Source organism: Emys orbicularis, chromosome 5 (assembly GCF_028017835.1).
Source record: "Emys orbicularis isolate rEmyOrb1 chromosome 5, rEmyOrb1.hap1, whole genome shotgun sequence".
In the NCBI taxonomy this organism is placed as follows: domain Eukaryota; kingdom Metazoa; phylum Chordata; order Testudines; family Emydidae; genus Emys; species Emys orbicularis.
In genome coordinates, this window is record NC_088687.1 from 28,060,465 (window position 1) to 28,087,061 (window position 26,597).

Consider the following 26,597-nt stretch of genomic DNA (forward strand, 5'->3'; position numbering starts at 1 on the left):
CTGCTTCACATACATAGAAATACAAACAAATGGAGACAACAGACCTGCATCAGGACACCACTAAAACTGCAAGATTAGTTAAGAACCGTACAACCAAAAAGCCAGCCTACAAGCATGATGAGAGAGAAAGTAGCTGTTCAGGAAACAAATTTGTTTACAACTTCCAAGTGACTTTAGCAAGAAGAGTTATTTGCACACACAGTAACCTGACAGCGTCAGGCCAGACTCACTGTCCGTACTTCCCTTTCAGAGATTCAAGAGAATGTCGTGTACGGTTTTGAAAAACTGCACTTTTTCTCCCCCACCCAGTTTTAAATCAGGTTCTATTCCATCATACCTGGAGCTGCAATTCAGTGGAATAACATGCTTTCAAGAAAAATACATAACAAAATACTGCCCTGTGTGTATGTTCTGCCCCATCCACATAAAGGAGATACATGCACATTAGAATAGGTTTGGTTTTTCTAAATGAAAAACCCACAGTATTCCTGTAAGAGCTAGTCCTGGGAAGCTTAGTTGGAAAAGCTGGGATTCAGTCTGATTCTGCTCCCATTGATGGATTTCCTGTTGATCCATTTCCTACTATCATCTTGCTGTAGTTTTTCTGCTGCTGCTCCTTGAAAGTGTCTTTGACTTTGGCCCTTTTCAGACCTCCATCCCTGGAGCACAGAGGACAGAAAAGATGCAGTTAGATGTTAACTTCAACATTAGGGAAAAAATGAAGTCTGAGTTGAGCCACTAAATGCCTTTAATGATCTGGGCCAAAGCCCTTAAATATATGCACCCATGTAACTTCATATTGACTTCAGGGACAGTAGTGCTTGCATGAATAGTATCATTTGTCCCTTATGTTACTTAAATTCCATATCCCATCCTTCTTGGCTCTCTAGAGCACTGAATCCACTTGTGCTTTTTGACTGCTCTCATCAGGGCCTTGCTCTGGAGTTTTTTCAGCATGATCCACTTCTTTTATAGCACTACATGCTCTTGTGGTACTGTAAACCCATACTGAGGCAGGGTGTTCAATGGGTAGGAGCTCTGCAGACCTGGGTCCTAGTCTCAGCTCTGCTCCTGACCTGGTGTCTCTTCACTACAATAATGTCACCTCTACGTGCCTTAGTTTCTATTTGTCAAACAGGGAAGACTGTATTGTGCTTTGAAACTTTTAGCTGAAACCCACTGTTCAAGAGCTCTGTATTGTCATCATATAAATTATTAAGAAAACCTTCTTTCATATGGAAGTGCCTGAATAGCCAACTCCCTCATTATCTACCATATCCTGGCTAAGACCATTTAAATTAAAGAACACAAAGGTTGAGGCAGTCAAAGCTGTCTAGGGGATTAACACCTCTTCAAATTATATAGTGACAAAGTGTCTAAGTCCCCTAGACAGTTTAGAGAATCTGAACCACATTTTATAGCCATGAAGACTCAAAAGACATGTATGCAAAAATGTCACATTAAGCCCAAGCAGAATCACATCTCATACCAGGAAAGCTCAGTCAGTCCTCCTTGGTGAGCAATGGCTGACTTTACTCTGTTGGCAAACTGGACGGCATCTTCTCCTTCCTTCAAGGGATAGAAATTAGAGTCAATTGACCTATGGAATTTTTTGTTTTTTAAAAACACACAGCTGTGCTGCAAGTCCTACAGATTCTTTAGTTTGTGACCAGAAAGCTTTTGCTTTCAGAGCATTAGGCTTCGTCCTGTTTTGTTTGGGGGTTTTCGTTGGGTTTTTTTGTGGGGGGGAGAGAGGGGGGAGGTGTCAGAGAGGGAAGTGGAGCGGCTTTGACACATTAAGCTCATTCTCTGAATGTCTAGTTTTTAGCTTTCTTTTCCTCAAAGAATGTTAGTCCACTCCTTATCAGCAACCTGATACTAAATGGAAGATCACACACTTCCCAGGCAAATCTAGCACACATTTTAGGTCTGTTTTTGAAGTGATGGCAAGGTGGAGAAAGTTTCCCCTCAGACAGATTGATGACTTAATAATAAACCAATTTTCCAAACAGCAAGTGTTATTCTTAGCAGCACAGCTCACATTAGCATGAGTAATTGTGTAGCCATTGTGCCAGAGCATCACTACATGAAAAAGGAGGCTGTCCCTGTCCAACAGCTAATATACTGCAGGTACATTCCATACTTAAATACACTGGGAAATGCAAAATTGAAAAAAAGTTGAATCATGCTACCAAGAGCACTGAAGGAAGCTCAATTTAAGATTGATTCTCTGAGCCATACTTATTTTACATCCTATACAAATCAACAACCAACCACATGCAAAGATACCTCTCTGACCATCGGTGGCATGTACCAGACGTTGCACACAATGGCCCAACTGGTCATTATTCGCAACAGGTAGCTCACGATGTCATATTTGCTGCTGTTCCAGAATGCATCTCCAAACTGAGGGTCATACTGCAAAGGGGCAAAATAGTAAGTTTAAGTCATTTCCTCCAGCATAAATGAACATGCAAATAATATAGATCCAAAGTGTAAACACATGTTAGGGCGCTTAACTCGCAAGGCTGTATAGGAGGACATTAGTAACCATTACACATTGGCCTCCACTCCCCGAGGTACAGCATGGGGAGATGCTGTATATTTTTACAGTGGTGTCAGGTCTAGCCTCGATTACAAGCTTCATGTTCTTATTCCTTCAAATATTGACTTGTTAATTCATGGGCTGGCCAGACTGACCCCCTGCCTACCTTCTCTCCAGTCTTCCACGTTGTAAGGCAAACACCAACAGAACCCACCAACAGGTTTCCACTTATTTCAAGAGAGCAACTCTAAAGAGACTGAATTACTTTCATTCATGGGTATTCAGTTGTTCGCTTTCCAATGGCCAAGTACACCAGAGGGCCAGTTGTAGGGCATGTGCTTCTACTGGCAACAGTACTGAGACAAACTCTTGTCCATCTCCCACCCACCCACCACGCAGCCAGACCTTTCGACAGGTAAACAGCAGTGTCTGGAGACCTATTGCTATTGTATTTTACCTTGATTGCAACTGGATAAATGGTCCCTCCTATTTCAAAGCTTCCTTTCTTAAACATCATTACTGATGTGTTGTTTATACAAGTGCCTGGACAAAAGAGAAGTCAGAGTGTTGGCAATCAGGAAACCTTTGTTATATATTCTAATGGAGTCAGACAGCAGGATTATACCAGTTTGCAAAGCAAGCAACCACTGGGGAACAGTGAAAAGCACTTCCAAGAAGAATGAGTTCGTCTTTCCAATGTCTTTGCTTCGTCCAGGCCTAAAGATTGGAGGCCAGAGAATGGTGGGGCAGTGCTCCCCTCCCTGCAGTGCTAGAAGAGTAGGGTTGAGGTTTGGGGGAGAGGATGGAGGGGTAGGTAGAAGCAGGGAGGTCATGCATGATACACAACTGGCTGTCTCTGCATCAGAGAAGGATTAAGCCATTTGTGGGAAAAACCCTTTCAGCACTCTTCCCCTTCAGCACTCTTCCCCTTCATCCCACCATTTTTGGGAGGAGCCGGGGCATCCTGACACTTGATGTTTCCTATTATAAGGGTGGAACAACATCTGTTTGAGCAATCGGCGTCACAGCAGGACAATGAAGAGCGACATAAGCACTGAGAAGAGAACTAAGTCCAGTGGAATGAGACAGTTTCTTACCTTCTGGAAAAATTAAGATTGGCAGTTTGTTCTTATCTGCTATGTGTTCTCTCAGTCTGTAGAAGCAGAAAGAAGGATGTTTAAGCAATACATTTTGAAACGGGATTAATTTTCCCAGTCATGTATGTACATTCAACAGAAACCAAAAGCCAACATTTGATGCAACATATCACTTTGCATCTGTAATTCATAACAGGAATATCATTTGAGCCTAGATTCAGCTCTCTAGATCCTTTAATATTAATTTAGTCCTACCCAGTATTTCACCAATTATTCTTACTTCAAAGGGATATCCCCAGCTCTCTCTTGCCCACGGATGTATGAGAGAGAGTGCGCGCGAGCGAGCATGTGCGTGAGCACAAGTGCGTGTTCATGTTTAGCCTCTATTAACTGTTCTGGTTTTTTTTTTTTGTTAAGTTCAATAAGAGACTGCAAGATTTTCCCCCTTCCCCCCCATGAAAAATGGTGCTTTTGTGGCACGCTCTAGTAATAAGTAGTTAATATACTGTGGTAAGAAGAGGAAAGGATTCAACAAGGGAGTTTGTGAAAAAGCACCTCTATTGCAAGATTCACAAGCAACAACGGAGGGGTTAAAAACCAACAACAAGTATTTGAAGGGCTGATGCACTGAGAGGGAGTAGTGTTAACGCAAGAAATGAAAGGCATAAAGTTCAAGTTTTAGGCTGCCTATCTGGAAAAACTTCTTGTCTGTAAGATACTTTAGGCTGTGGCACACTCAAGTGGAAGCCCCACTGACTGCAATACTTAAACAGGCTGAGCAAAATATGCAAGTTTGGTACAGGCTACATAATCTTGGTTCTAGTTATTTAATCATAGGCCTTCTCCATTTCTGAAATATATATTATGCCCACAATTCTCACTCCTCGATCTTGGTTGAGTAGACTTTCTGGAATGCCCCTTCAATCTACCATTTAGAAGCCAGGAAGGTGAAAGTCAAGTTTATCCCCTATAAGACTATCCTGAAAAATTCTACACAAAATTTAAGATAGGATACGAACACCCGGCATTGGAATCCAGTCCCAACCAGCAGGTGCGCCTTTGATTGAATCAACTGGGGCAGAAACATAGTTTGAAAGTTTTTAGTTTGGAAGGTTATTATGATCAGGACAATTGGCTAAAGATTTCATCTCCTGTCTTCTCCTCCCCTCCCCCAAACACAAACACAAAACAAACAAAAAAAACCACCACACACAAAAAAACAAAAAAAAACAAAAAAAAAACCACACACCCCCTTCAGTTATCTTCTGTAAATGAAGTAGTTAGTGAAGGTATGCAAGAAGAGAAAGAGGGATGAGAGAACATGATTCTCCCCAGTTATTGAGAGCTTCCCTCCCTTGTTCCCTCCCATCATGGGAGGTCAGCTATACCAGACTCAGATCTTTAAGTAGGAACAACTCCATCCCTGATTATTGAGTCAGGAGAGTGATTCCCTTTACAACAAACCTGAAGCTAGACTACAAACTTCATAGATACTTGAAATATAGCACTACTATCTCTACTGTACTACGCGAAGGGAAAGTTCTTCTTTGCTGAAATCTTGCCCTTTCCAGGAGGAGCTCAGTACTGTAGGCAACTTCATCTAATACCAGCAAGTCTGTGGTTTTTAGAAGGCTCCAATTTAGAGGACATTTCAGAAAGAGCCACGGGTAATTCTATTTCATGGTAAAATTAATATTTTGTGAGTAATGTTAGGTTCCTACCTCCCAACAGTAAGTCCCAGTTCGGGATTTCATACGGCTTTTCCTTGACATTCATGTGGGAAAACAATTTAGATTATAATTGTGGAAAGAAACAGAAAGACACTTGGGTACCTGCTCACCAAGTGTCCCTGGCAGCAGAGTTATCAGATTAACCCCATATCAGAAGTTCTGAGCAGTCGCACCTGGAACACCTTCGTCACTGGAACCTTTTGTCTAAACTATTTTACTATAGGAAGAGATTCCAAGAGTGCTAAATGACTTTTCAAACCGTTGCCCCATTTCTGCAGTATCTCAGCACTCGTCTGCAAGCACACACTTGCCTATTCCCTCCCCATCTGTGGGTAACATCCAAGTTCCATTTCTGTTGCAAATTAGATGCATAGTAATATTCCCAAAGAAAAATAGTGTAGGATTGCTCCCACAACTGTAATTTTTCCATTCACTGCATGCATGTTGCAAATGACTACAATTCACATCACTCCAGACGATGGTAATACACAATCATAGAAGGAGGTTGAGTCCTGGTATTCCGAGTGTTTCTGCAAGGTGTTTAGCATTTAGAACAAGATGGCCAGATATATTCACTGCAGATAAAGTGCTTCTACAGTCTAGCCTTTCACCCTCCAGAAGAGGCAAGACTGTTTGGCTACTGGCATGCCAAGGCCACTGCCTATCATGCTGACCAATGACTTCCTGTTTCCTTATTGCCCCCCCATCCCCACCTGCCTGTATGTCTGTCTGTCTCTTGTGTAATACTTGGGTTGTAAGCCCTATGGAGCAAGGGCCATCTTTTTGTTCTGTGTTTGTACAATGCGGTTCTGGCCCATGACTAGGGCTCCAAGATGCTAGGATTGTTATGGTTAGAATAATGCCATTGTTCACAGCTACAGCAGCACTCAGCCGAGTGATTGCCCATTCCTTACCTTTTTGTCACTAGGTGGCGGTCTTTCATTTCTGAACGTTCAAACCAGACATGGGGACAGGCTTTGACGGTGGATCTCTGAATAAGTCCCATTAGACCCCCATGAGCCTGGCCAACCTGCAAGCCCAAATGAGACGGCTACTATACGAAACTCATGGCAAAATGAAAGTCCATCTGCTTCATGCCTATTTAAAATACAGTTATGTATCTCCTAAACTAGAGCTTTGCAATGTACAAAAAAAGGCCAGTAAAAGCATTAGTTTCCTAGACACCTAGAAAATACAGTATTGGAAAGTTGGGCTTTTAGCACTATATAAATATTACACATAGTTCAAACCCTGAATATATAGACAGTAGAAAGTCAAGAGGCAACTATTTTGTTATCATTTACTTTTGTGCATCTTCAGGAAATCACAAAAGACCCTCAAGATTGCATTTTTCTGATGCGTCAAGTTTCCACTCACCCCCGTGAAGTCTCTGCACACAGTTAGAAATTCCTTTAAGCACGTTCAAACCAATATGGTGGCTACTAAAGTCCCTTCTGAAGTTCTGCTTTTACAAAATAGTTTAGAGTTTGTACCATCTTGGTCTCTTCATTATTTTGCACTAGGTTATCTCATGCACATTAGGGTGGGCATATAGCTGTGAGTATTAACACACCTAAATTTTGGAAGTTTTACATGCTTTTGCATGCACACCAAGAACTGTGCACCAACTGCATGAACAGAAAGATGTTACTCACAATGCAATTAGCATCAATACTTAAGAGAAGTCTTCCTCTCTCCATGTCCTCTGCCTTTACTTTTATAACCTTTTAGGCAAAATATTTTGCAGTACTCTGATCTACCAGTGACTTGCACAGATTTTAGGTACTGTCAGTCACTGAAGTGTTACAATAGGAAAGTTAACATTTACTAAAGATGAAAGTTAGAGTTTCATACCACCTTTGTGCCATTACCACATCACAAGGTACACAGAGATGCCCCCATCTTAACCTGTTACTTCTTTTTTTTCTGGGCATTTCACAATCCCAATAATTATTTATTTTTATTTTTATATACACACACACACACACACACACACCCCTCTATCTCATAGAACTGGAAGGGACCCTGAAAGATCATTGAGTCCAGTCCCCTGCCTTCACTAGCAGGACCAAGTACCATTTTTTCCCCAGATCCCTAAGTGGCCCCCTCAAGGATTGAACTCACAACCCTGGGTTTAGCAGGCCAATGCTCAAACCACTTAGCTATCCCTCCCCCCACAAATTCAGCTACAAAGTAGATTTCTATTCTGCATCTCATCCCCAGAGCACTACCTGTAGCCATTCTTGAATTTCAGTCTTAAGCTGCATGATGGGCAGGCCACCACGAAAGATCAGCTACTGCCATTATTTGTGGGTGCCTTTTTACAGGTTGGACACACTGGGTACATTTACACTGCAATAGAACACCTGCGGCTGACTTGGGTTCACTGGGCTCAGGTTGTCGATTATAAAAATTGCAGTACAGACTTGTTGGGCTTGGTCTCCAGGAGGGTCTTCCCTCAGAACAAGTGTGTCGCAGCAGAATGTTACTGGGCTTGTTCTTTTGGATGACTAGCACCCAGTTTAGTTAACTTATGACCCTCACAGTGGGCAGCTATGGTAAACACACACAGAAGAGCCAACATCCCTCTCTCACAGCCTTCTTCACAGCTTCCACTACAACAGTAATAAGAAGATCTGCTAGACAGATCAGATGGTAGCAGGAGTTTTACTTGACAAGCCATTCCTGCAGCACTACACCTAAAATACACCTCCAGCACTCAGAGGGGCTGAAGGAGGCCTGCTGCTAGGCCCCTTCATGAAAGTCAGCAGTAGTCTGAATTCCTGAGAGTGACTAACTCCATTTTATCACTATATGCAACTAAACAGTTTAGCCTGTCTGCTCTATTGTAATGCAGAGTGTCTGCAGTCTGCATTTGAAGAGCGAGCCATTGCCGGTCAGGCACCTGTGCTGGCCGACTTATTCCCAGGTGCACTTTATGAACAGTGCATTCACAGCAATTCTACTGGCCACCAACTTCCAACCTTGACACCCGAGTCAACCTTGCTCAAGGACCAAACGCTAGGGTTATCATACGTCCGGTTTTTCCCGGACATGTCCGGCTTTTCGGCAATCAAACCCCCGTCCGGGGGGAATTGCCAAAAAGCCGAACATGTCCGGGAAAAATGCCGGCCGGGCACTTCCCCTCCCGCGGCTGCTCTGCTCCTCCCCTGACTCTTCGGCTCTGTTTAAGAGCCGAGCGCTACGGGCTTCGGGCAACCCCCATACCTCCGGACCCTGCGCCACCGGAGCCCGGGAGGGGAAGTGCCCGGCCGGGGGCGCAGGGTCCGGAGGCATGGGGGCTGCCCGAAGCCCGAGCGCTACCGGCTTCACGGTTTGCCGGGCAGCCTCCATACCCTGCGCCCCCGGCTGGGCGCTTCCCCTCCCGGGCTCCGCTGCGCTGGGGAAGCGCCGGCTGGGGGCGCAGGGTCTGGGGGCTGCCCGGCAAACCGTGAAGCCGGTAGCGCTAGGGCAGCCCTTTTCGCGTGGCTGGGAGTGGGAGGGAGGAGGGGGCGGGGAAGGGGCGGGGCCAGGGCCCCGTGGAGGGTCCTCTTTTTTTATTTGTTAAATATGGTAACCCTACCAAACGCCCCCTTCCTTCCTTACACTGAAAAAAGGATTCAGAGCAGAGGCTCACTTCTAGAGCACTGAGCAATAACTTCGGGTATGTCTACACCACAAATTTTGGTGAAGCTGTAGGATGGACAGGCTTTACTCTAGCTAGCATGAGTAACAGATGCAAAGATGCAGCGGGCATAGGCTCTAGCAACCTGAGTGTGTAGCCCATTGGGCTTATACTGGGGCTGCCAGCTTGTGGTGCCATATCTTCACTACTACTGTTACCTACATGAGCAAGATTAAAGCTAGTGTAGACATGCCTACCCATGCTACAATCACACCTTCATCTGCCATGTAGACATACCTGAAGCTTAACAATGCAGTATAAAGAAATGCATTTTTAATAAGTGATCCAACAGATTCCATTTCTGTGACTTCTGTAGTGGTTCAGATTCTCATTTACACATTGGTCTGAAGGGACCAAGTTCTCATAAACAACCTGGTAGAAGCCACGGAGTTTATCTGGGATCTCAGGATGCACGTTCCTTCTAGAAAATGCTGCGAGAAGTCAGAAATCCTTCCCATAGTCAGAAGCTGGTGATACACTGGGTTAGTACATAGTGTTTATTCTAGACATCTGGAGTCAGACCCTAGTTTAGGTCACAATCTTTAGTGGCCTCCTCCTGACCGCTACTGTGTAAATCAACATCACACGTTTTCACTTATCATACCATTGCATAGCATCCATCGTTAGTCAGGATTAAAACATCTATTGGAGACGTGTGGTTGGCAACACATATACCTCCTTTCTGTGGTCTGTTTTCCCTGCAATGACAGGAAGTATCATTCACTTAACTGTACAAAACATAAACTATGTTGCCTACTTAACAATATTTTCCTGGACTACTGGACAAGCCAGTGTTTGGTTCAACAGGTCAAACTGCAGCCAAAGGGTTAACAAACATTTTGTTGATTATATTCAGTTTCTCACTAGTTCATGGGAGCCTGCACTTCAGTGGAACAACAGCAGTTTACAATAATTTTGTAGGCACCCCCAAGCTACAATATGGTTGTGATTATTTTCTAACCTACAGAAAATTGTTGGTGAACATGTTGTCAATGTACAAACTAGACCTACTGTTCATGAAAATAGTGTTAAATAACATTTGAACCATGCTTTGAGAATAACTTCTGGTAAGAGATTTAGTTGTCACACTATCAGCTAATAAGTAAACACTGAGCAAACACTTTCATCATTCAGCTGCTCTACCTGTGTAGCAGTCATGTAAATTCCATATAGACTAATTAAAGATCATTAAAAGAGGTCCTCACTTTTAGACAGACAGTCATACCACCACTGACTCCCCCTGAAAAAAAATAAAAAAATTACCCCCTTAGTCCTATTTGCCTAGAGTTATGTATCCCCTTTACCAGGGCCATCCCTATAGGGGTGTGGGGCCTGGGACGGAAGTGATGGATTTGTCTCTTCCTGGACCGTCCATGCCAGCCAATCACACCAGCCCACGGGACACCCCCCCCCCCCCCCCAAAGCATTGGACCTGGAGCGGTCGCCCCAATTCATCCTACCCAAGGGACGGCTCTGCCCTTTACAGTAGTGGAGTGCAACACAGACTTACTCACTTGTTATGGTACGTGATGGTACCAGACAGAGCTCTGACGAGGATCCGGGAGCACGTCAGGTGGACCAGTTCACTTAGCCAATCTTTAGCGCTGAAAGACACGTACACTTACAAATAGGCTGACCAGATAGCAAGTGTGCAAAAAAATCGGGAAAGGGGGTGGGGGTAATAGGAGCCTATATAAGAAAAAGCCCAAATATCGGGACTGTCCCAATTTTATAGGGACATCTGGTCACCCTACTTACAAACAATCTTGGAAGGGAGCTATAATAGAAGTGGTTTTCCAGTTACAAGGACTAGGCCAAGACTTTATTGCAATAGTACTGTGTTTAGGGCAGTGGATTGGGATTCTAGGAACTTTGGTCTTATTCCCAGATCTACCACCAAGCTGCTGCAACACCTTGGGCAAGTCACGTCATCTCCCACTCTCTGTCTTGTCTATTTAGATAGGCTCGTTGAAGTAGAACTACCATCTCAGTGTGTTTATTTTATGTACACACACCCCAGCACAAAGGCAGCCCAACCAAGATTGATTCCCCAGAGGTGCTTCCATACTATAAAAAGTGGTGATGCCACTGGTAGACAACCTACATAGCAGAGACCTCCCAGGCTCCTCTGGATAGCTTGGGGAGAAACTACATAGAGGCATACCAGGGGAAACCAGTGAAGGAAGGAGTGTTTAGCTGCTGTTTCGAGTAGCACTGCACTTTAGAGTGGCATTGGGGTTTCATGTTTTCTTCTCAGTTATTTCCATAATGAGCATGCTCACTTCACAGGTAAGGAGAGGAGGTTTTGTTGTTGTTTGCCTCCCTGCAAACTCAACCTGGACCCTGACAAATCAAGCTGGACTCTGACAACCATCAGTAATGAGAGGCCCTCCAGGGCAAGATAGACTCTCAGTTACACAGGTGCTATCCCCTTAAAATGGTGGGTTAGCACAAGTGTCACAACTGGAACTTAGTTAACAGTTCCGCTGGTGCTGCAAAGGAGGAAGAGAATTCAGCTCATGGCCCAGAGCCAGGCTGGCCCTGCACATCCAAGGGAAATAAGACCACTTTTTAAAAGACAGCCTTGATCACTAACGAGAGAACTGGGAATATGCACAAGAAATATTTCCTTTCCCAGTCACTCTTTGGACTGGAATCACACTTCAGAGTTTCTCCATTGTAGCAAGTATTGTTTTCTTGTTTGTTGCCTCTTGCCTCTCCCCTGCCCCACCTGCTTTCCCCATTTTGCCTCTCACGCTTGTCTTTTGCTTTCCCATTCATCCTCCTCTGCTCCCAGGAACTCTGCCAGTCTCTCCTTTTACCAGCTCAGTGCCACATTTTTGCCCATTTTCACCACCATATCCTTCACATTCTCCTCATACACCAATGCTCCATATTTATTCTCTCCTTTCCCCTTCCCCATCATGCTGCCCTTTTGGAGTCTGCTCCAATCAACCTTACTCCAAGCCCTGGCACTCTTCTCCCCAACCCTGTTTCACCACCAAAAGACACAGTAAGGTCCAAACTGCTTCCCTGGTTAGTTTCCACCACCTCCCACGCAGCAGCCGGTCTCTTACAGAGACTCAGTAAATCACTGCTCTTCCCTGTCCAAGGTTGAGTGGAAGTAGGAGTGGACTCCTTCCCTCCCTGTCGTTACTTCCAGCTCCATCTTCTTCCCCCTCCTATAACTTCAAAAGGAGTTTACCCTCTAGGGCTCCTCTGTCCTTACAAGAGGCCAGCCTTTACTGACCTCATGTCTGGATGCCTTAGTTTTGAGCTTCATGTCCTCCACAAAGTAATCCTGATGAGCCTATATATCTGATCTCCTTTCTTCTCTACACACCTCCCAGTCTTTCAGCTTACTGGTTTTAGGACTCATGCTCAGCACATCTGAGGATTGGGAGAGGCAGAAAGCCACCTTTCCCAATTCCAAGGCTGGCTGGGAGCAGGGGTGAAAGTAAAGATAGGGGACTTACCAGTACAGGGCTGGGTTGGGGCTGGCTCTGGCCCGCGGAAGGGGTGGGGCCTCAGGCGGAAGGGGCGGGATCAGAGCCAGCCCCGCCCCGCCCCGCACCCCTCCCCCTCCGGCAGCCGGGGGCTCCGGCAGCAGTTTAAAGGGCCCGGGGTGATAGCGGCGGCCGAGCCCTGGGCCCTTTAAACTGCTGCCGGAGCCCCCGGCTGCCGCTGCTACCCCAGGGCTCCGGCGGCAATTTAAAGGGCCGGGGCTGAAGAGGCAGCAGGAGCCCTGGGCCCTTTAAACAACCCCTGGAGCCCCGCCACTACTCCAGAGCTCCGGCAGTGGGGCTCTGGCGGCAATTTAAAGGGCCTGGGGCTCCAGCCACAGCTGGGAGCCCCAGGCCCTTTAAATTGCTGCCTGGGGAAGCCAGGCCGCCCCAGTACGGCGCACCGCTCTTGCTGGTATGCCATACCGGGGCGTACCGGCTTACTTTCACCTCTGGCTGGGAGCCAAACAGACTTCAGTTCAAGTTAGACAGAGCAGACCATGACTGCTGTAAGTTGACTTGCTCTAATTCAACTGGAAGTTGCTGGGCTTAATTCAGGAATCAGGTGAAATTCCACAGCCTGCATTATGCAGGAACTCAGACTAAGTGATCATAATGGCCCTTAGCGTGTGGACAACTCAAGACTCCCCTCTTTCAGGCAGCTTCAAGTCACCTTTGTGCTGGGTTTTTCACAGTCTCAGCTTTGCAGTCTGTTACACTGCCCCCTAAACGTAGGTGTAGTTTCATAGAATATAAGGGTTGGAAGGGACCTCAGGAGGTCATCTAGTCCAACCCCCTGCTCAAAGCAGGACCAATCCCCAACACCTCTTTCCCCCTTAAAACTCTCCACACACATGCTTCTAGGAATCCTTTCCATGGTATCTCCACCTTCCCCTGCATATTTTTTTTTTTTTTTTTTTTTTTGGTATTCAAGTTCTTCAGGACACCGAACATCCTTGTAGAGCACCACATAAATTGGCAGTTTTAGAAGAGGACTAGAAAAGATCCACAGTATTAACTTTGCGTTCTTTCAGCACTGATGCCATATCATGGACATGGCAGGTTTGCCATGGGCAGAGTCAATCCCTAGTTCTCCACAAAATTCTTCCCAAACAGGTTAATTAAGGGGAAAAACACACACTTACCTGCTGTTTGGCAACTGCCCTACAAGTGTGGTTCCCACAATCATTGAAACAATCCCAATGGCAGCCAAGGTAACACTAAAAACGAAAAGGAAGAGACAAGACTGTTTGTCTGCAGCAAGAAGATCCCTATTGGAGGGGAATTATGGCAATTCATGTCACAAAAACATGTACTAGAGAACATTAGAATGCTGAAGAGTATCTGATGAATATCTGAGCCCCTACAATAGTTTCAATTTTAAGATGGGGGAAGGAGTAAAAGAAGCAGAGAGACACCACAGCGATGGGTGCAGGGAGAGAACTTAAAAAGCCCAGCTTGCATGTTCGTCATCATTTCTTGCAGGACTCAGTTACCTCAGAAACTGCAGAGTGATCATTTCACATTAGTGCGTACGTGACACAGAGGCCCATTGGTGGTTTACTGCTGTGTGTCAGAAACCTGACATGCCCACTTCACCTAACACATTGTTGTCATAATCTGTATCTAAAAGCTGTCATGTAATGTCATTGGAAAACAACTCACTGATGATTAATATTCTTGCATGATATACCTATGTCCAGTTAATCTACAACAAATTATACAGAGGTGCTGAAAATGCGACAAGCATGTTTAAACCAGGCACCTCAGGGGAAGTTGATAAACAGGGTTTTCCAGACAAAGGAAAGAGGCCAACACTTCAAGCCAGGCATGGCCAAGGACAGTGGGCTATTCATTTGTATCTGAGATTGCAGGAAGATCATTTGCATCGTAAGTCACCAGCAGGGAAGAAGCCAGTATGGCATCTACATGGATGTAACACCCAGCAGGGGAAAGGAACTGTATCTGGGGATACCCTTCAGAAGAATACATGTCCAAGGTTTACTGGACTATACAGAGCAGGGGAGAGAACACAAAAGTTATGCATTATTATCCAAGATGGCTAAAAGTCTCTGGAAATTGACTATAGGTGAGAAACCTGCTTAGACCAAGAATGTAACCTTCTGAAATTAAGTTATAATGTTAGAAGTGTATTTTTACTTGCGTTTGTAACCATTTCTAGCTTTATTTCTTACACTTGGTATGACTTAACTCTATGCCCTTTTGTTAAGGAACTTGTCTGCTTTTTACCATAAACCAACTCAATGCTTTGACTGAAATGGAAGGATTGTCAGCCCCAACTAAGTTAATAAGCTGCTCTCTGTACTATTTCTTTAAAGGAGCAGCAAACTTGATAAGGTTTTGTGGATGTTACAATAAAAGGGGCTGCAAAAAGATGTTCTGGGGGAAGAATTTGGGGCTGGAAAGGTTGGTGAGTTTCCCCTACAAGGAGTAAGTGGGTGGTGGGAGCCTGGGTGAGACCTCCACGCTTGTAGACTGGCAGTTGGTGTCAGGGCTGTGAGCTACAGCAGCAGAGCATTCTAGGTGCCTAGAGTTGCAAAAAGTGTTGGCTGAACCCCTTACAGGCCTGGGTGAACCCCAGTGCATCACCACATACATACACATGAGAACCATTCTCCCAGTACTTGGCTCACCGAAGAGGCAGCAGGAGACAGTAGCGGATGAGGACTCCAAGGACCCACACTACAGTCAGACGCAGGCTGATGTACTGGAAGTTGACATTAGTCCTTGTAAGAAGGTTCCAGGAGACTAGTTCCTCTGAAGAAAACCTTTGGGTGACTTCATCTTCCACAATAGCCTCAATCCCCTTCTTGGAGAAATAGAACACATCGGAGAGTTCAAAGTCTACTCGGTGCAGGCCCGCGATCTCCTTCTCCATAGTGGTTTCATCTCTCTGTATGATGCCTTAACAGAAATGTGAGGAAATTGAACAGAGAATGGATTTAAACAGCTGTTCTTTTGTCAAAGGATTTCTTGCTGCTCTGTGCCGCTCAGCTAGCGGCCTAACAATATCAGAGCCACGCATGTTTGACTGCCAGAACAGTGCATCATGGATTATTTGCAAATACTATGCAGCAGGCCAATTCATCACCCCCACCCCCAAAATGCAGACACTTGTCCAGTCTGTGGCAAATTGGAAGTTATGCAACAAGGCAGACTCTTTCCTTCCTGTCCACTCTCTCCCTGTGCGTTTCCTAAACCACGTATAGAATGAACATTAGAAACTAATCCATGTGTCCTCGCCACAGCTCCACAGTCACCCCACAGAGAAGATAGGATGAGAGCACCCACCTGTTTCTTCAATTATTCTGGAAGATACATATGCTTTGTCCCTTAGACAATAGCAGCTTAGGACTAGACGCAAGAAGTGCTCCACTTGGAAAAGTACAGACCAGAGACCCAATCTCATTTACATTAAGGTCCCTTTACACCACTCTGGCAATGCAATAGAGCCTTCCAGTGTAAATTACATTCACTCCAAGACCACTTTGCACTGCCAGAGAAGTGTAAGTGTGACTTGGGCACAGATTCTCCTCCCCCAATGCTGCAAACCCATATTTAAAGTGTTCATTCTCCACTCCTCAAAAATCTTTCCTACCCCTGGCACCGGTTTGTGTTGGACATCTTTGTTCACCACCACCCAAGACGCCAGGGCTTGGAGCACAGACTGTGGCTAAAACCTGAAGAGCTGCTGAAAATAGCTCATCTTTGGCCAGACTTGCAGCTAGCCTGCATTTGGCACCCCTGGTCAGCAGTGGCTCACAACTGAGAAAAATCCTGCAGGCAGTTGTGCCAACAGTTCCTGTAAGAAAGCAGAGCCCTACCCCCTACTATTTTATTTCACAAGACGATAAAAATTGAACTGCAACATTTGAACTTTGTCCATGTAATGCAAAGGAAGCCAAGAGAAACAGAAGGAGTTGTTCAGAAGGAGTTGTTGCATCAGAAGTGGCAATATTCATTGCCCAATGTTTTTTATTATGGTATAATAATAATAAAACAGATCTGTGCCATCGCTGGGTACCTCTTGGCGATCAGGGACAAAGTGTAAGTGCTGACTAGAGCTGAAGTCCTGCTTACTTAAGATGTTTTGAGGAAATCAGTAGTAGGTCTAGCCACACATGAGCTGTCTACTGATGTGATCTAGTATTTAACTTAGAGGTAGAATGACCTTGTGGTTGGGACACTGAACTGGGATTAATATCAGAGTTCAGTTCCCAGTTTGGCCACAGACTACATGGCCTGGGGCAAGTCACTTGACTTCTGAGCTTCAGGCTCTGTCTACACCACCACTTTGGTCAGTCAGGGGTGTGAAAAAAACCCACCTCCCTGACCAACGTAAGTTCCACCAACAAAAGTGCTGGTATGGACAGCGCTATATCGGCAGGAGTGAGTCTCCTGCCGACATCGCTAGCACCGCTTGTTGGGGATGGTTTAATTATGCTGGCAGGTTCCTGCCATCAAAGAGCGGCTACATAGGAGCCCTTACAGCAGCACAGTTTTAGTGGTGCAGCTGTGCTGCTATATAGTGTAGACATAGCCTCAGATCCCATCTGTGAAGTGCACAGATGCTCACTCCCACCCTTAGCCTCCATCTGTTAGCTAGGTTTTGCCCCCCTTCGCACTGAGCAATACCTTACATAAGTGGGCCTACTGAAATAAATGGAGCTATTCTTGGAGTACAGTACTATTCCATGTAAGTAAGGTTATATTTAGACCCAGCTCTGCAACCGAGTGCAGAGTGACTAAACCATTTAAAAGATGTCACAAATAAGAACGGCAGAATTGAACCTTTAGATTGCAAGCTCCTTGGGGGCAGAGCCTATATCTTACTAGATGCCTGACAGTGCTGGCCACAATGGGTCCCCGATCTTAGGCCTCTGGGCACTACAATAGTAATTTAAGATTAGTAGCTCCTTATTCCCCATTTTAAATAATCTGTTCCCCATTTTCCTCAGGTTAATATTACTGAGACATTCTTCATTCAGAATTCTTACCACTGGAAGAAGAGTTCTTAAGTGCCATTGCCTGCTCCTGTCTGACTCCTTTCTGGATTCGTCTTGTGGCCCACTGTTCAAGAGGAAAAAAAATGTGCATTTACGAGACAGCGTTTGATGTTTAACATTTGCTCACCATTAAAAGAGCTTCCTAGAGAGTAAGTGGTACTTCCCTTGAAAGCCATCTGCATTAAGTTCTCTTCACTAGACAAACCATCACACACACCACCTCCAATTTTGTTCCTGTTTTTAAGTGTCTTGGTACAGATAAAACCCTGCCAGCAAGAGTCAGTGGAAACAACCAGTAGTTCTAGACTCACTCTGCCAACTTTAATAGAACAGAATGCCAATTCATGAAGTGAAGAGTACACGTCACAGGATTTTTTTTAAAAAAAGGTTTCATTAGTGGTCCTCAGCATCCAAGCAGAGCAGAGACCAAGCAGCTATAAGTCATGCCCCAGCTGCCAGAGTCATTATTTCAGTAGAACCTCAGCTTATTACAGTGGGGGGGGGGGGGGGGGAAAGAGGGTGGGAGGGGCCGGTGTAGAGGGAATACTCTATCCCTTATGGCTACAGAAATAAGCTAGAAAGTGTGACCTGAGTGCACACTAAATGCTCAGATATCATAGAGCAAGTAAGAGAACCCACGGTTATTTTTCTAAAAATTAAAAAAAAAAAAAAAAAAGGGACATGATTTTTTATGCCAGTCATGATTTTTGAGCACAGGGTGTTGAAGACACTGCCTACAGGGTGAACATGGGGCTAGTGACCGACCTCCTCTAGTATAGGCCAAAGGCTCTCAAAGGAGGTCTAGCATAATGCCACTGAACAGCCTCCAGCACTTGTTTTGAGCAGTAAAGAGAAGTGAACTTTTGTGTGCCACATTTGCAGCTTCACAGAGAGGGAGAAATCCACCAGCAGCCTCTCCTAGACATCCTGTGGCAAGAAGGTATAGACTAGCAAAGAAGCCATGGTGGTGCATAGGGTTGCCAGGTGTCTGGTTTTCAACCAGAACGCCCAGTCGAAAACGGACCCTGGATGCTGACCGGGCTGTTAGAGGTCCGGTCGGCGGCGCAGCAGGGCTAAGGCCTGGCGCCGCTCCTGGAAGCAGCAGCATGTCCCCTTCCAGCTCCTAGGCACAGGGGCAACCGGGGGACTTCATGTGCTGCCCCTGCCCCAAGCCCCAGCTCCACAACTCCCATTGGCTGGGAACTGCAGCCAATGGGAGCTGTGGGGGCAGGACCTGTACACAGGGAAGTGCACAGAGCCACCTGGCTGTGCCTCCACATAGGAGCTGGAGGGGGGACATGCCGCTGCTTCTGGGAGCCAGCTGAGATAAATGCCATCTACAGCCTGCACCTGCTCCTGCGCCCCAACCCCCTACCCCAACCTTGATCCCCTCCTGCCCCGCAAACCCTTCGATCCCAGCCCAGAGCACCCTCCTGCACCCCAAACCCCTCCCCCCCAGCCCTACCCCAGAGCCTGCACCTCCAGCTGGAGCCCTCACCCCCTCCTGCACTGCAACCCCTTCACCCAGCCCAGTGAAAGTGAGCGAATGAGTGAGGGTGAGGAGAGCGAGTGACAGAGGGAGGGGCGGGGCCTCGCCTCAGAGGAGGGGCGGGGCCAGGGTATTCGGTTTTGTGCAAGTAGAAATTTGGCAACCCTAGAACATGCCGGCCCCAAAAAGAGCCTTACCTATTTTTAAGGGTCCAATCCACAGACCCACTGAAGTCACAGGAGTCTTAAATGACTTAGTTTGTGCTTTGGAATAGGCCCTAAAAGAAAGTATGGCATATTGAGGTCACCATGCTCTTCCAATAGAGTACGTTTTCAGGGGGTAAAGGAAAATGGCTTTGGGACGTTGCACCCCATAATGCTTTATGGAAATATGCTTATGAACGTAAATATTCCAGTTATGTCATATGTTTTATGCTACATATGCCATGTAACATATCTCTGTAAAGGTTATGATTACTGAATATATTCATCCTATTTGTATGCATGTAGGATTTTTGTATTTGAAGTTACGAATATTGGCTATGTACTTGTTTAATTTTAAATTAGCCTCAGTGAAGCAGCCACCCACAAGAGAGTCTGTTTAAGCCCCTGGGAGACCCCTCCATTTTGTCTTCAGCTGGTTCAAGAGATATCCTTTGGGGGTGGAGAGGCTACCTGAAAAACTGGAACAAAGGACAGTAACCACGGGGGTGTGAGTGATTGCTGGACCCAGACTAGGCGGCTAGTCTGTAAAAGAAGCTTACTGGAACATCTCTGAGGGTGAGATTTCATCTGTAATCACTTTCTTACAGTATTAGGTTTACACTTGCATGTTTTATTTTATTTTGTTTGGTAATTTACTTTGTTCTGTCTGTTATTACTTGGAACCACTTAAATCCTACTTTTTGTACTTATTATTAACTCAGAGTATTGGGGCACGGGGAGGCAAACAGCTGTGCACATCTCTCTATCAGTGTTACAGAGGGCGAACAATTTATGAGTTTACCTTGTGTAACCTTTATGCAGGGTAAAATGGATTTATTGGGGGTTTGGACCCCGTTGGGAGCTGGGCATCTGAGTGTTAGAGACAGGAACACTTCTTAAGCTGTTTTCAGTTAAGCCTGCAGCTTTTAGGGGACGTGGTTCAGACCTGGGTCTGGGTTTGCAGCAGGCTAGCATGCCTGGCTCAAACAAGGCAGGGCACTGAAGTCCCAAGCTGCCAGGGATAACAGGCTCAGGGGTCATCTCAGCACATCAGCTGGCAGTTTCCAAAGGGTTTTCTGTGATCTAACACGTCACAGGCTTGAAGTGAGAAGGAGCACCTGACCTGCAGATCAAGTTTGTCTTGTCAAAAAGTGTCAATTGAGATTCCACTGAGCTCTTCAGGAAGAGATTACAAGACACTATTTAAACCTTAAATTCCCTTTCAGAGAATATTAATTCCACTTTCATACTGAGACATATCCACCCATGGGACAGATCCTAGAAAAGAAGTTGTGACTATTCTTGCTAGCTAGTTCAAGAGTGACAACGGGGAGGTTGTTCTCTCAAATGACTAAATCTATCCTTATTCATGAATCAAAGCATTATCCTGCTCAGAAGCCTAGAACTTAAAAAGTCTTGGACCAACATCAAAGTGTTCGCTTATTATTTGTATTATAGGAGCACCTAAAGGGACCCCATTGTGCTAGATGCTGTACAGACAATCCCTTCCCTAAGAGCTTTGCAGTCTGAATAGACGAGACAGAAGGTGGAAGAGGAAAGTGAAAAAAAGTGCTTTGTCCAAGGTTTCATAACAAGGCAAAAACAGAGCAAGGAACAAAAAAGAGTGACGTCTGCCCACTCCCATACACACTAAACCAGGAGGCCGCCACCAATAGAAACACTGCTTGTTTCATAAAAATCAAAGAAGCGTAGGGCTGGAAGAGACCTTGAGAGGTCATCAAGTCCAGCCGCCTGCGCTGAAGCAAGACCAAGTAAACCTAGACCATCCCTGACAGGTGTTTGTCTAACCTGTTCTTTAAAACCTCCAGTGACAGGGATTCCACAACCTCCCTTGGAAGTTATTCCAGTACTTCACTATCCTTATAGTTAGAAAGTTTTTCCTAATATCGAACCTAAATTTCTCTTGCTACAGATTAAGCCAATTGCTTCTTGTCCTACCTTCAGTGGAGATGGAGAATAATTGATCACCGGCATCTTTTTAACAGCCCTTAACATATTTGAAAACTGTTGTCCAACCGCCCCCTTCCTCCCAGTCTTCTTTTCTCAAGACTAAACACGCCCAGTTTTTTTAACCTTTCCTCATAGGTCAGGTTTTCAAAGCCTTTTATCATTTGTTTCTCTCCTCTTGACCTCCTCCAGATTGTCCACATCCTTCTTAAAGCATGGTACCGTAAACTGAACACACTATTCAGCACAGGTCAGGCCTCATCTGGAGTAGAGCGAGATAATTATCTCCCATAGGACACTACTGTTAATACACCCCAGAATGATATTAGCTTTTATTGCAGCTGCACCACATTGTTGGCTCATATTCCATTTCTGATCCACTATCACCCCCAAATCCTTTCCAGCAGCATTGCCAGCTAGGCAGTTATTCCCTATTTTGTAGTCGTGCATTTGATTTTTCCCCCCTTAAGTGTAGTACTTTGCACTTACCTTTATTGAATTTCATCTTGTGGATTCCAGACCAATTGGAGAATTGGTCAAGATCATTTTGAGTTCTAATATGTCCCGGGTGCTTGCGACCCCACCCATCCTAATGTCATCTGCAAATTTTACATGGATACTCTCCATTCCAAGTCATTAGTGAAAATGTTGACTAGTACCAGTTCCAAGACAGACCCTGGGGGACCCCTCTATATACATACTCCCAGTTTGACAGCAGATAGCTACTCTGAGTACGATCTTTCAACCTGTTGTGCACACAGTTTATAGGAATTTAATCTGGACCACATTTCCCTAATTGCTTATGCCAATATGTTGGACTATGTCAAAAGCTTTACTAAAATCAAGATACATCACATCTACCGCATCCACTAGGCCAGTAAACCGGTCAAAGAAGGACATTAGGTTGGTTTAGCATGATTCATTCTTGCTAAATCCATGATGGCTATTCCTTATAACCCTATTATCCTCATTATTATTAAAAAGTGATTGTTTTAACAATTTGTTTCAATATCTTTTCAGATATCAGAGTTAGGTTGACTGGTCTAATTCCCCAGATGCTCTTGGTTTCACTTTTTAAAGACAATACTAGATTTGTCCTTCTCCAATCCTCTATGAACTCACCTGTCCTTCAAAGATAATTACCTCTGAGATTGCTTCAGCTAGTTCCTTAAGGACCCTAGGGTACCTAGGTCGTCAGGACCTGCCAACTTGAAAATATCTAACCTATTTTTTCCCCTCTATTCTGCAATGTGTTGCTTACCCCAGTTGTTAGTATTAACTGATCTGGTCCCAATCAGCCTTCTTAATGAAGTCTGACACAAAATAGACATTGAACACCTCAGCCTTCTTGATGTCATCAGTTATTAGCTCTCTTTCCCTACTAAGTAGAGGGCCTACACTTTCCTTCATCTTTCTCCTGCTCCTAACGGAGTTCTAGAGCTACATATAAACGACAAGCATTGTCTTTGGTGTCAGATCTAAAGTACAATTTACCTGGGGTAAGTGACTGGTCCTTTGGGACTGGATAGAACCTGAATATTGCTGTGATTTTTGCTGTGAGGGACTATCAAAGGCAAGCTTGCCTAAGTGGCAAGATAAACTGGAGTACCCAAAGAGATTGTCTGTGTCCCATGTTACAGTGCTTGAGAAGTTCACATTTCAGACTTGGTTGGTGAAATCTACATATGGAACTCACAACCAATTTGGGGTTTGTGCCCCGGTTCTTAACATTCTCCCCTGAGGTTGGTACTCATGCTCTTAAGCCACTCCAGACAGCTTGACACTCCTGATTTGGTGGTCTATAGTAGACCTCTACCATGTCATCATTTATTTCCCCCTCCCCCATTTTATGTTTCTCCAGAGACTTTCAACTGCTCTGCTGCTCACCTCCTTCCAGACCTCAGAACAAGTGTATATATGCAACACCTCAGAGACACACTGTCTCCCTCCCCCCCCCAGGGGCTGCAAAGATGTGCTAGCAGCTGACCGCTTACAGGAGCAACATGGGGCTATGGCAGGCAGGCAGCCTGCCTGAGCCCTGCTGCGCCACCGGCTGGGAGCCACCTGTGGTAAGTGCCTCCCTGCCGGAGTCTGCACCTCACAACCCCTCCTCCACCCCAACCCCTGCCCCAGATCAGAATCCCCCTCCCTCTATACTGAGTCATATACAAACTTCCCCCCAGACCCTGCACTCCAATCCCCTACCCCAGCCCCCTCCTGCACCAAACCCCCTCTCAGGAAAAAGACTTGTATACAGGGGCCCCACAAAATCGAATAGCCCTGGGCCCACAGGAGAGTTAATCCAGCCCTGGGGGCAGGAAATGTCTATTATATTTGCACAGTGCAGAGCAATAGGTCAGACCATGACCTGCTTTGGGCCTCTAGGTATTACCTTTTTCAAATAAATGGCAAAAATATGAATTACAATAAATTGCATCCATGATGTAAGGTTCCATCTTTCATTACTGGTCCAGGCTAGACACATTTTGGTAAATATCTTGTTTTTTTTTCCAGCCAATTGTCTAAGACTAGTGACCAGAGACAAGTTTTGATCCCTACCCATTTTGCATGAGAAAAGATAGGCATCTATAAAGTCACCCATTTAGAGTTTAGAAGGAGCAGGCAGCTTCTCTTTGGAATCATTCCTGATAAAAAAGTTTAATGTTATTGCTGCACTACTTTAGACACAGCTAAGTCCATATTAAAGGCAGAATCAAATAGGTCTGAACACAGCAGAAATCTGTAACAATCCTGAAAACACAGGATATTGAGACATGCATCTGTAGTATTTGCAAAGTTGCAACATCACAATGTACAGCAATGCTTTGCAAGAGAGGCAGTGATCTTCAAGGCAGATAAAAATTGAAGTGTGATGTAAAGTAAACCAGGCAACATCTACAGCTAAGATGTGCTTCTCTGTCCTTCTCAAAGGGTACATTTCATTCCTCAAAAATTGCTCTAAAATAGCCTGATCTGAGAGCTCCATAGTCATTTTTCCTACACAAGTTCTGCTACACCACAGCAGAGTCTGGATTAAATCAGATTGAAATGTGCTTGGTGAGGCACAAAAAAGGAAGGAATTTCATCACTTTCTTGAATTCATGCCTTGGTAGGAGGAGTATTTACGGGGGGGGGGTGGGAGGGGGGAGAGGGGGAAGTGCTACCATGTAACACGACCTAGTCACAAACATGGCACCAGAACCATGGTTAAAATATTCATTACAGTCTTTCAGTGTAAACTAGACCAAGCCACTTACAGCACATGAACTGAGCATAGGTTCTTTACAACAACAAAAAGCTACCATGTTGTAGCTTGACCTGAGGCACAAGGGGAAATATTCCACCTGGTCACTAGTTTCCAGGAAATGTTTTGTCCAGTAGTATTTCTTGAAACACGAGTAATATTGCAAGATTTTGGCAAGTTTGATATGGTTTTCTGGTGTTCTCCCCTCCGCCCTTTCTTGTGCTTGTTTCCCCTGAATTGGGAATGTGTAGCCTCAGGTAGCTAATATTTTAGAAGTCATCAGCTGTGAAACCTAAGGAAGGAAGTGTGACAGATATGGCAATTTCCTGCATTATCCTGGATATACCTTACTGAATCCAGTTAAGCCAGTTTAGGACATCATTGTATTAAAAATTAAAGTGTTTACATACAATCCCACAATGATACATAACATCTCTAGGCAGGAGACCTGACAATGTAATCCCTGGCAAGTGCTGCACTTCAAAGAACTATTTGAAATAATGTGAACTTTTAAACATAAATGCAGCCATATGAGGTCAGACCAATGGTCCACATAGCCCAGTTTTGTGTCTTAAATAGGTACTGCAACTAGGGATGCTGCTTCACCCACCAGTTTAAAGTAGTAAGAAACCCAAATACATGGTTTCCGCCTTCAGCTCCCCCACTATAAAAATTGCTCCAGCACCACTGCTGTCTTCCAACAGTGGCCAGTGCCTGATACTTCAGAGGGAGTGATCAGGGCAATTTATCAAATTATCCACCCCCTATGATCCAGTCCCAGCTTCTGGCAGTCAGAGGCTTGGGGACACCCAGAACATGGGGTTGCATTCCTGACCATCTTGACTAATAGCTATTGATGGAACTATCCTCCATGAACTTCTCTATCACGGGTTCAAAAAAGAATTACTTTTGGCCTTCATAACATCTCATGGCAATGAGTTCCACGGGTTGACTGTGCGTAGTGTGAAAGAGTACTTCCTTATGTCTGTTTTAAATCTACTACCTATTAATTTCGTTGGGTGACCAGGGTTCTTGTGGTTTGTGAAGGGATAAATAACTGTTCCTTATTCACTTTCTCCATACCATTCATAATTTTATAGATCTCTATCATATCTCACCCCTTTAGTCATCTCTTTTCCAAGCTAACAGCCACAGCCTTTTTAACCTCTCCTCATATGGAACTTTTTCCATATCCCTAATCATTTATGCCCTTTTCTGTACTTTTTCCAATTCTAATATAGCTTTGAGATGGGGCGACCAGAACCGCATGCAGTATTCAAAGTGTGGGTGTACCACATATTTATAGTGGCATAATGATATTGTCGGTCTTATTATTGATCCCTTTCCTAGTGGTTCCTAACATTGTTAGCTTTTTTTGATTGCTGCTGCACATTGAGAGCATGTTTTCAGGGAACTATCCAAACAGACATCAAGATTTCTTTCTTGGTGGTAACAGCTAATTTAGACCCAACCCATTTTGTATATATAGTTGGGATTTCCCCCCCTCCCCCAGTGTGCATTACTTGGCATTTATCAAGATTGAATTTCATATGCCATTTTGTTGCCCAGTCATGTAGTTTTGTGAAATCCCTTTGTAACTCTCCAGCCTGCTTTGTACTTAACTATCCCGAGTAATTTTGTATCAGCTGCAAACTTTGCCACCTCAATGTTGAGCAACACTGGTCCCAGTACAGATCCTTTGAGACCCTGCTATTTACCTCTCATCTGTGAAAACTGCCCATCTATTCCTACCCTTCTATAGCTAGGCTGCTATATACTTTTCGAGCTGTGCCTAAAGCATTAGCCAAACCAGAGCATTCCATTTCAGAAAGGTATTCTTCCTTCAGTTCATCCCGAACTATCCTTCATGCTATTGAAAGTCACATATGCACATTCCTGAGAGAATATATTGTACGTCACAAGACCAAGTAAATCTTAGTTGAGAAAAACTTGATAATGCCTTTTGTAAACAAAGTTTACTTCCTGACCTTTGTTACAAATGCCTTAGATCACTGACACTTAATAATAATAAAAAATAATACCACCTCATTACTTTTTACAATTCTTAGTGTGAACCAGTCAATTTCATTTTTGCATCCTTATAGC

General features: G+C 44.8%; 1 protein-coding gene across 1 annotated transcript in view; it reads right to left on the reverse strand.

Annotated features, from left to right (window-relative positions):
• Positions 1 to 532: 532 nt before the first annotated feature.
• The window catches only part of GPAT3 (glycerol-3-phosphate acyltransferase 3), a 33,197-nt gene continuing 7,132 nt past the window's right edge, over positions 533 to 26,597 (reverse strand). The window contains exons 2-12 of the mRNA XM_065405204.1: positions 17,579 to 17,651; positions 15,215 to 15,485; positions 13,706 to 13,780; positions 10,572 to 10,661; positions 9,662 to 9,755; positions 6,287 to 6,402; positions 3,643 to 3,698; positions 3,003 to 3,088; positions 2,290 to 2,418; positions 1,490 to 1,569; positions 533 to 659 (exon numbers count right to left, since the gene is read on the reverse strand). Coding sequence (XP_065261276.1) covers positions 533 to 659; positions 1,490 to 1,569; positions 2,290 to 2,418; positions 3,003 to 3,088; positions 3,643 to 3,698; positions 6,287 to 6,402; positions 9,662 to 9,755; positions 10,572 to 10,661; positions 13,706 to 13,780; positions 15,215 to 15,485; positions 17,579 to 17,651 — 1,197 coding nt within the window. The remainder of the gene's footprint in view (positions 660 to 1,489; positions 1,570 to 2,289; positions 2,419 to 3,002; positions 3,089 to 3,642; positions 3,699 to 6,286; positions 6,403 to 9,661; positions 9,756 to 10,571; positions 10,662 to 13,705; positions 13,781 to 15,214; positions 15,486 to 17,578; positions 17,652 to 26,597) is intronic.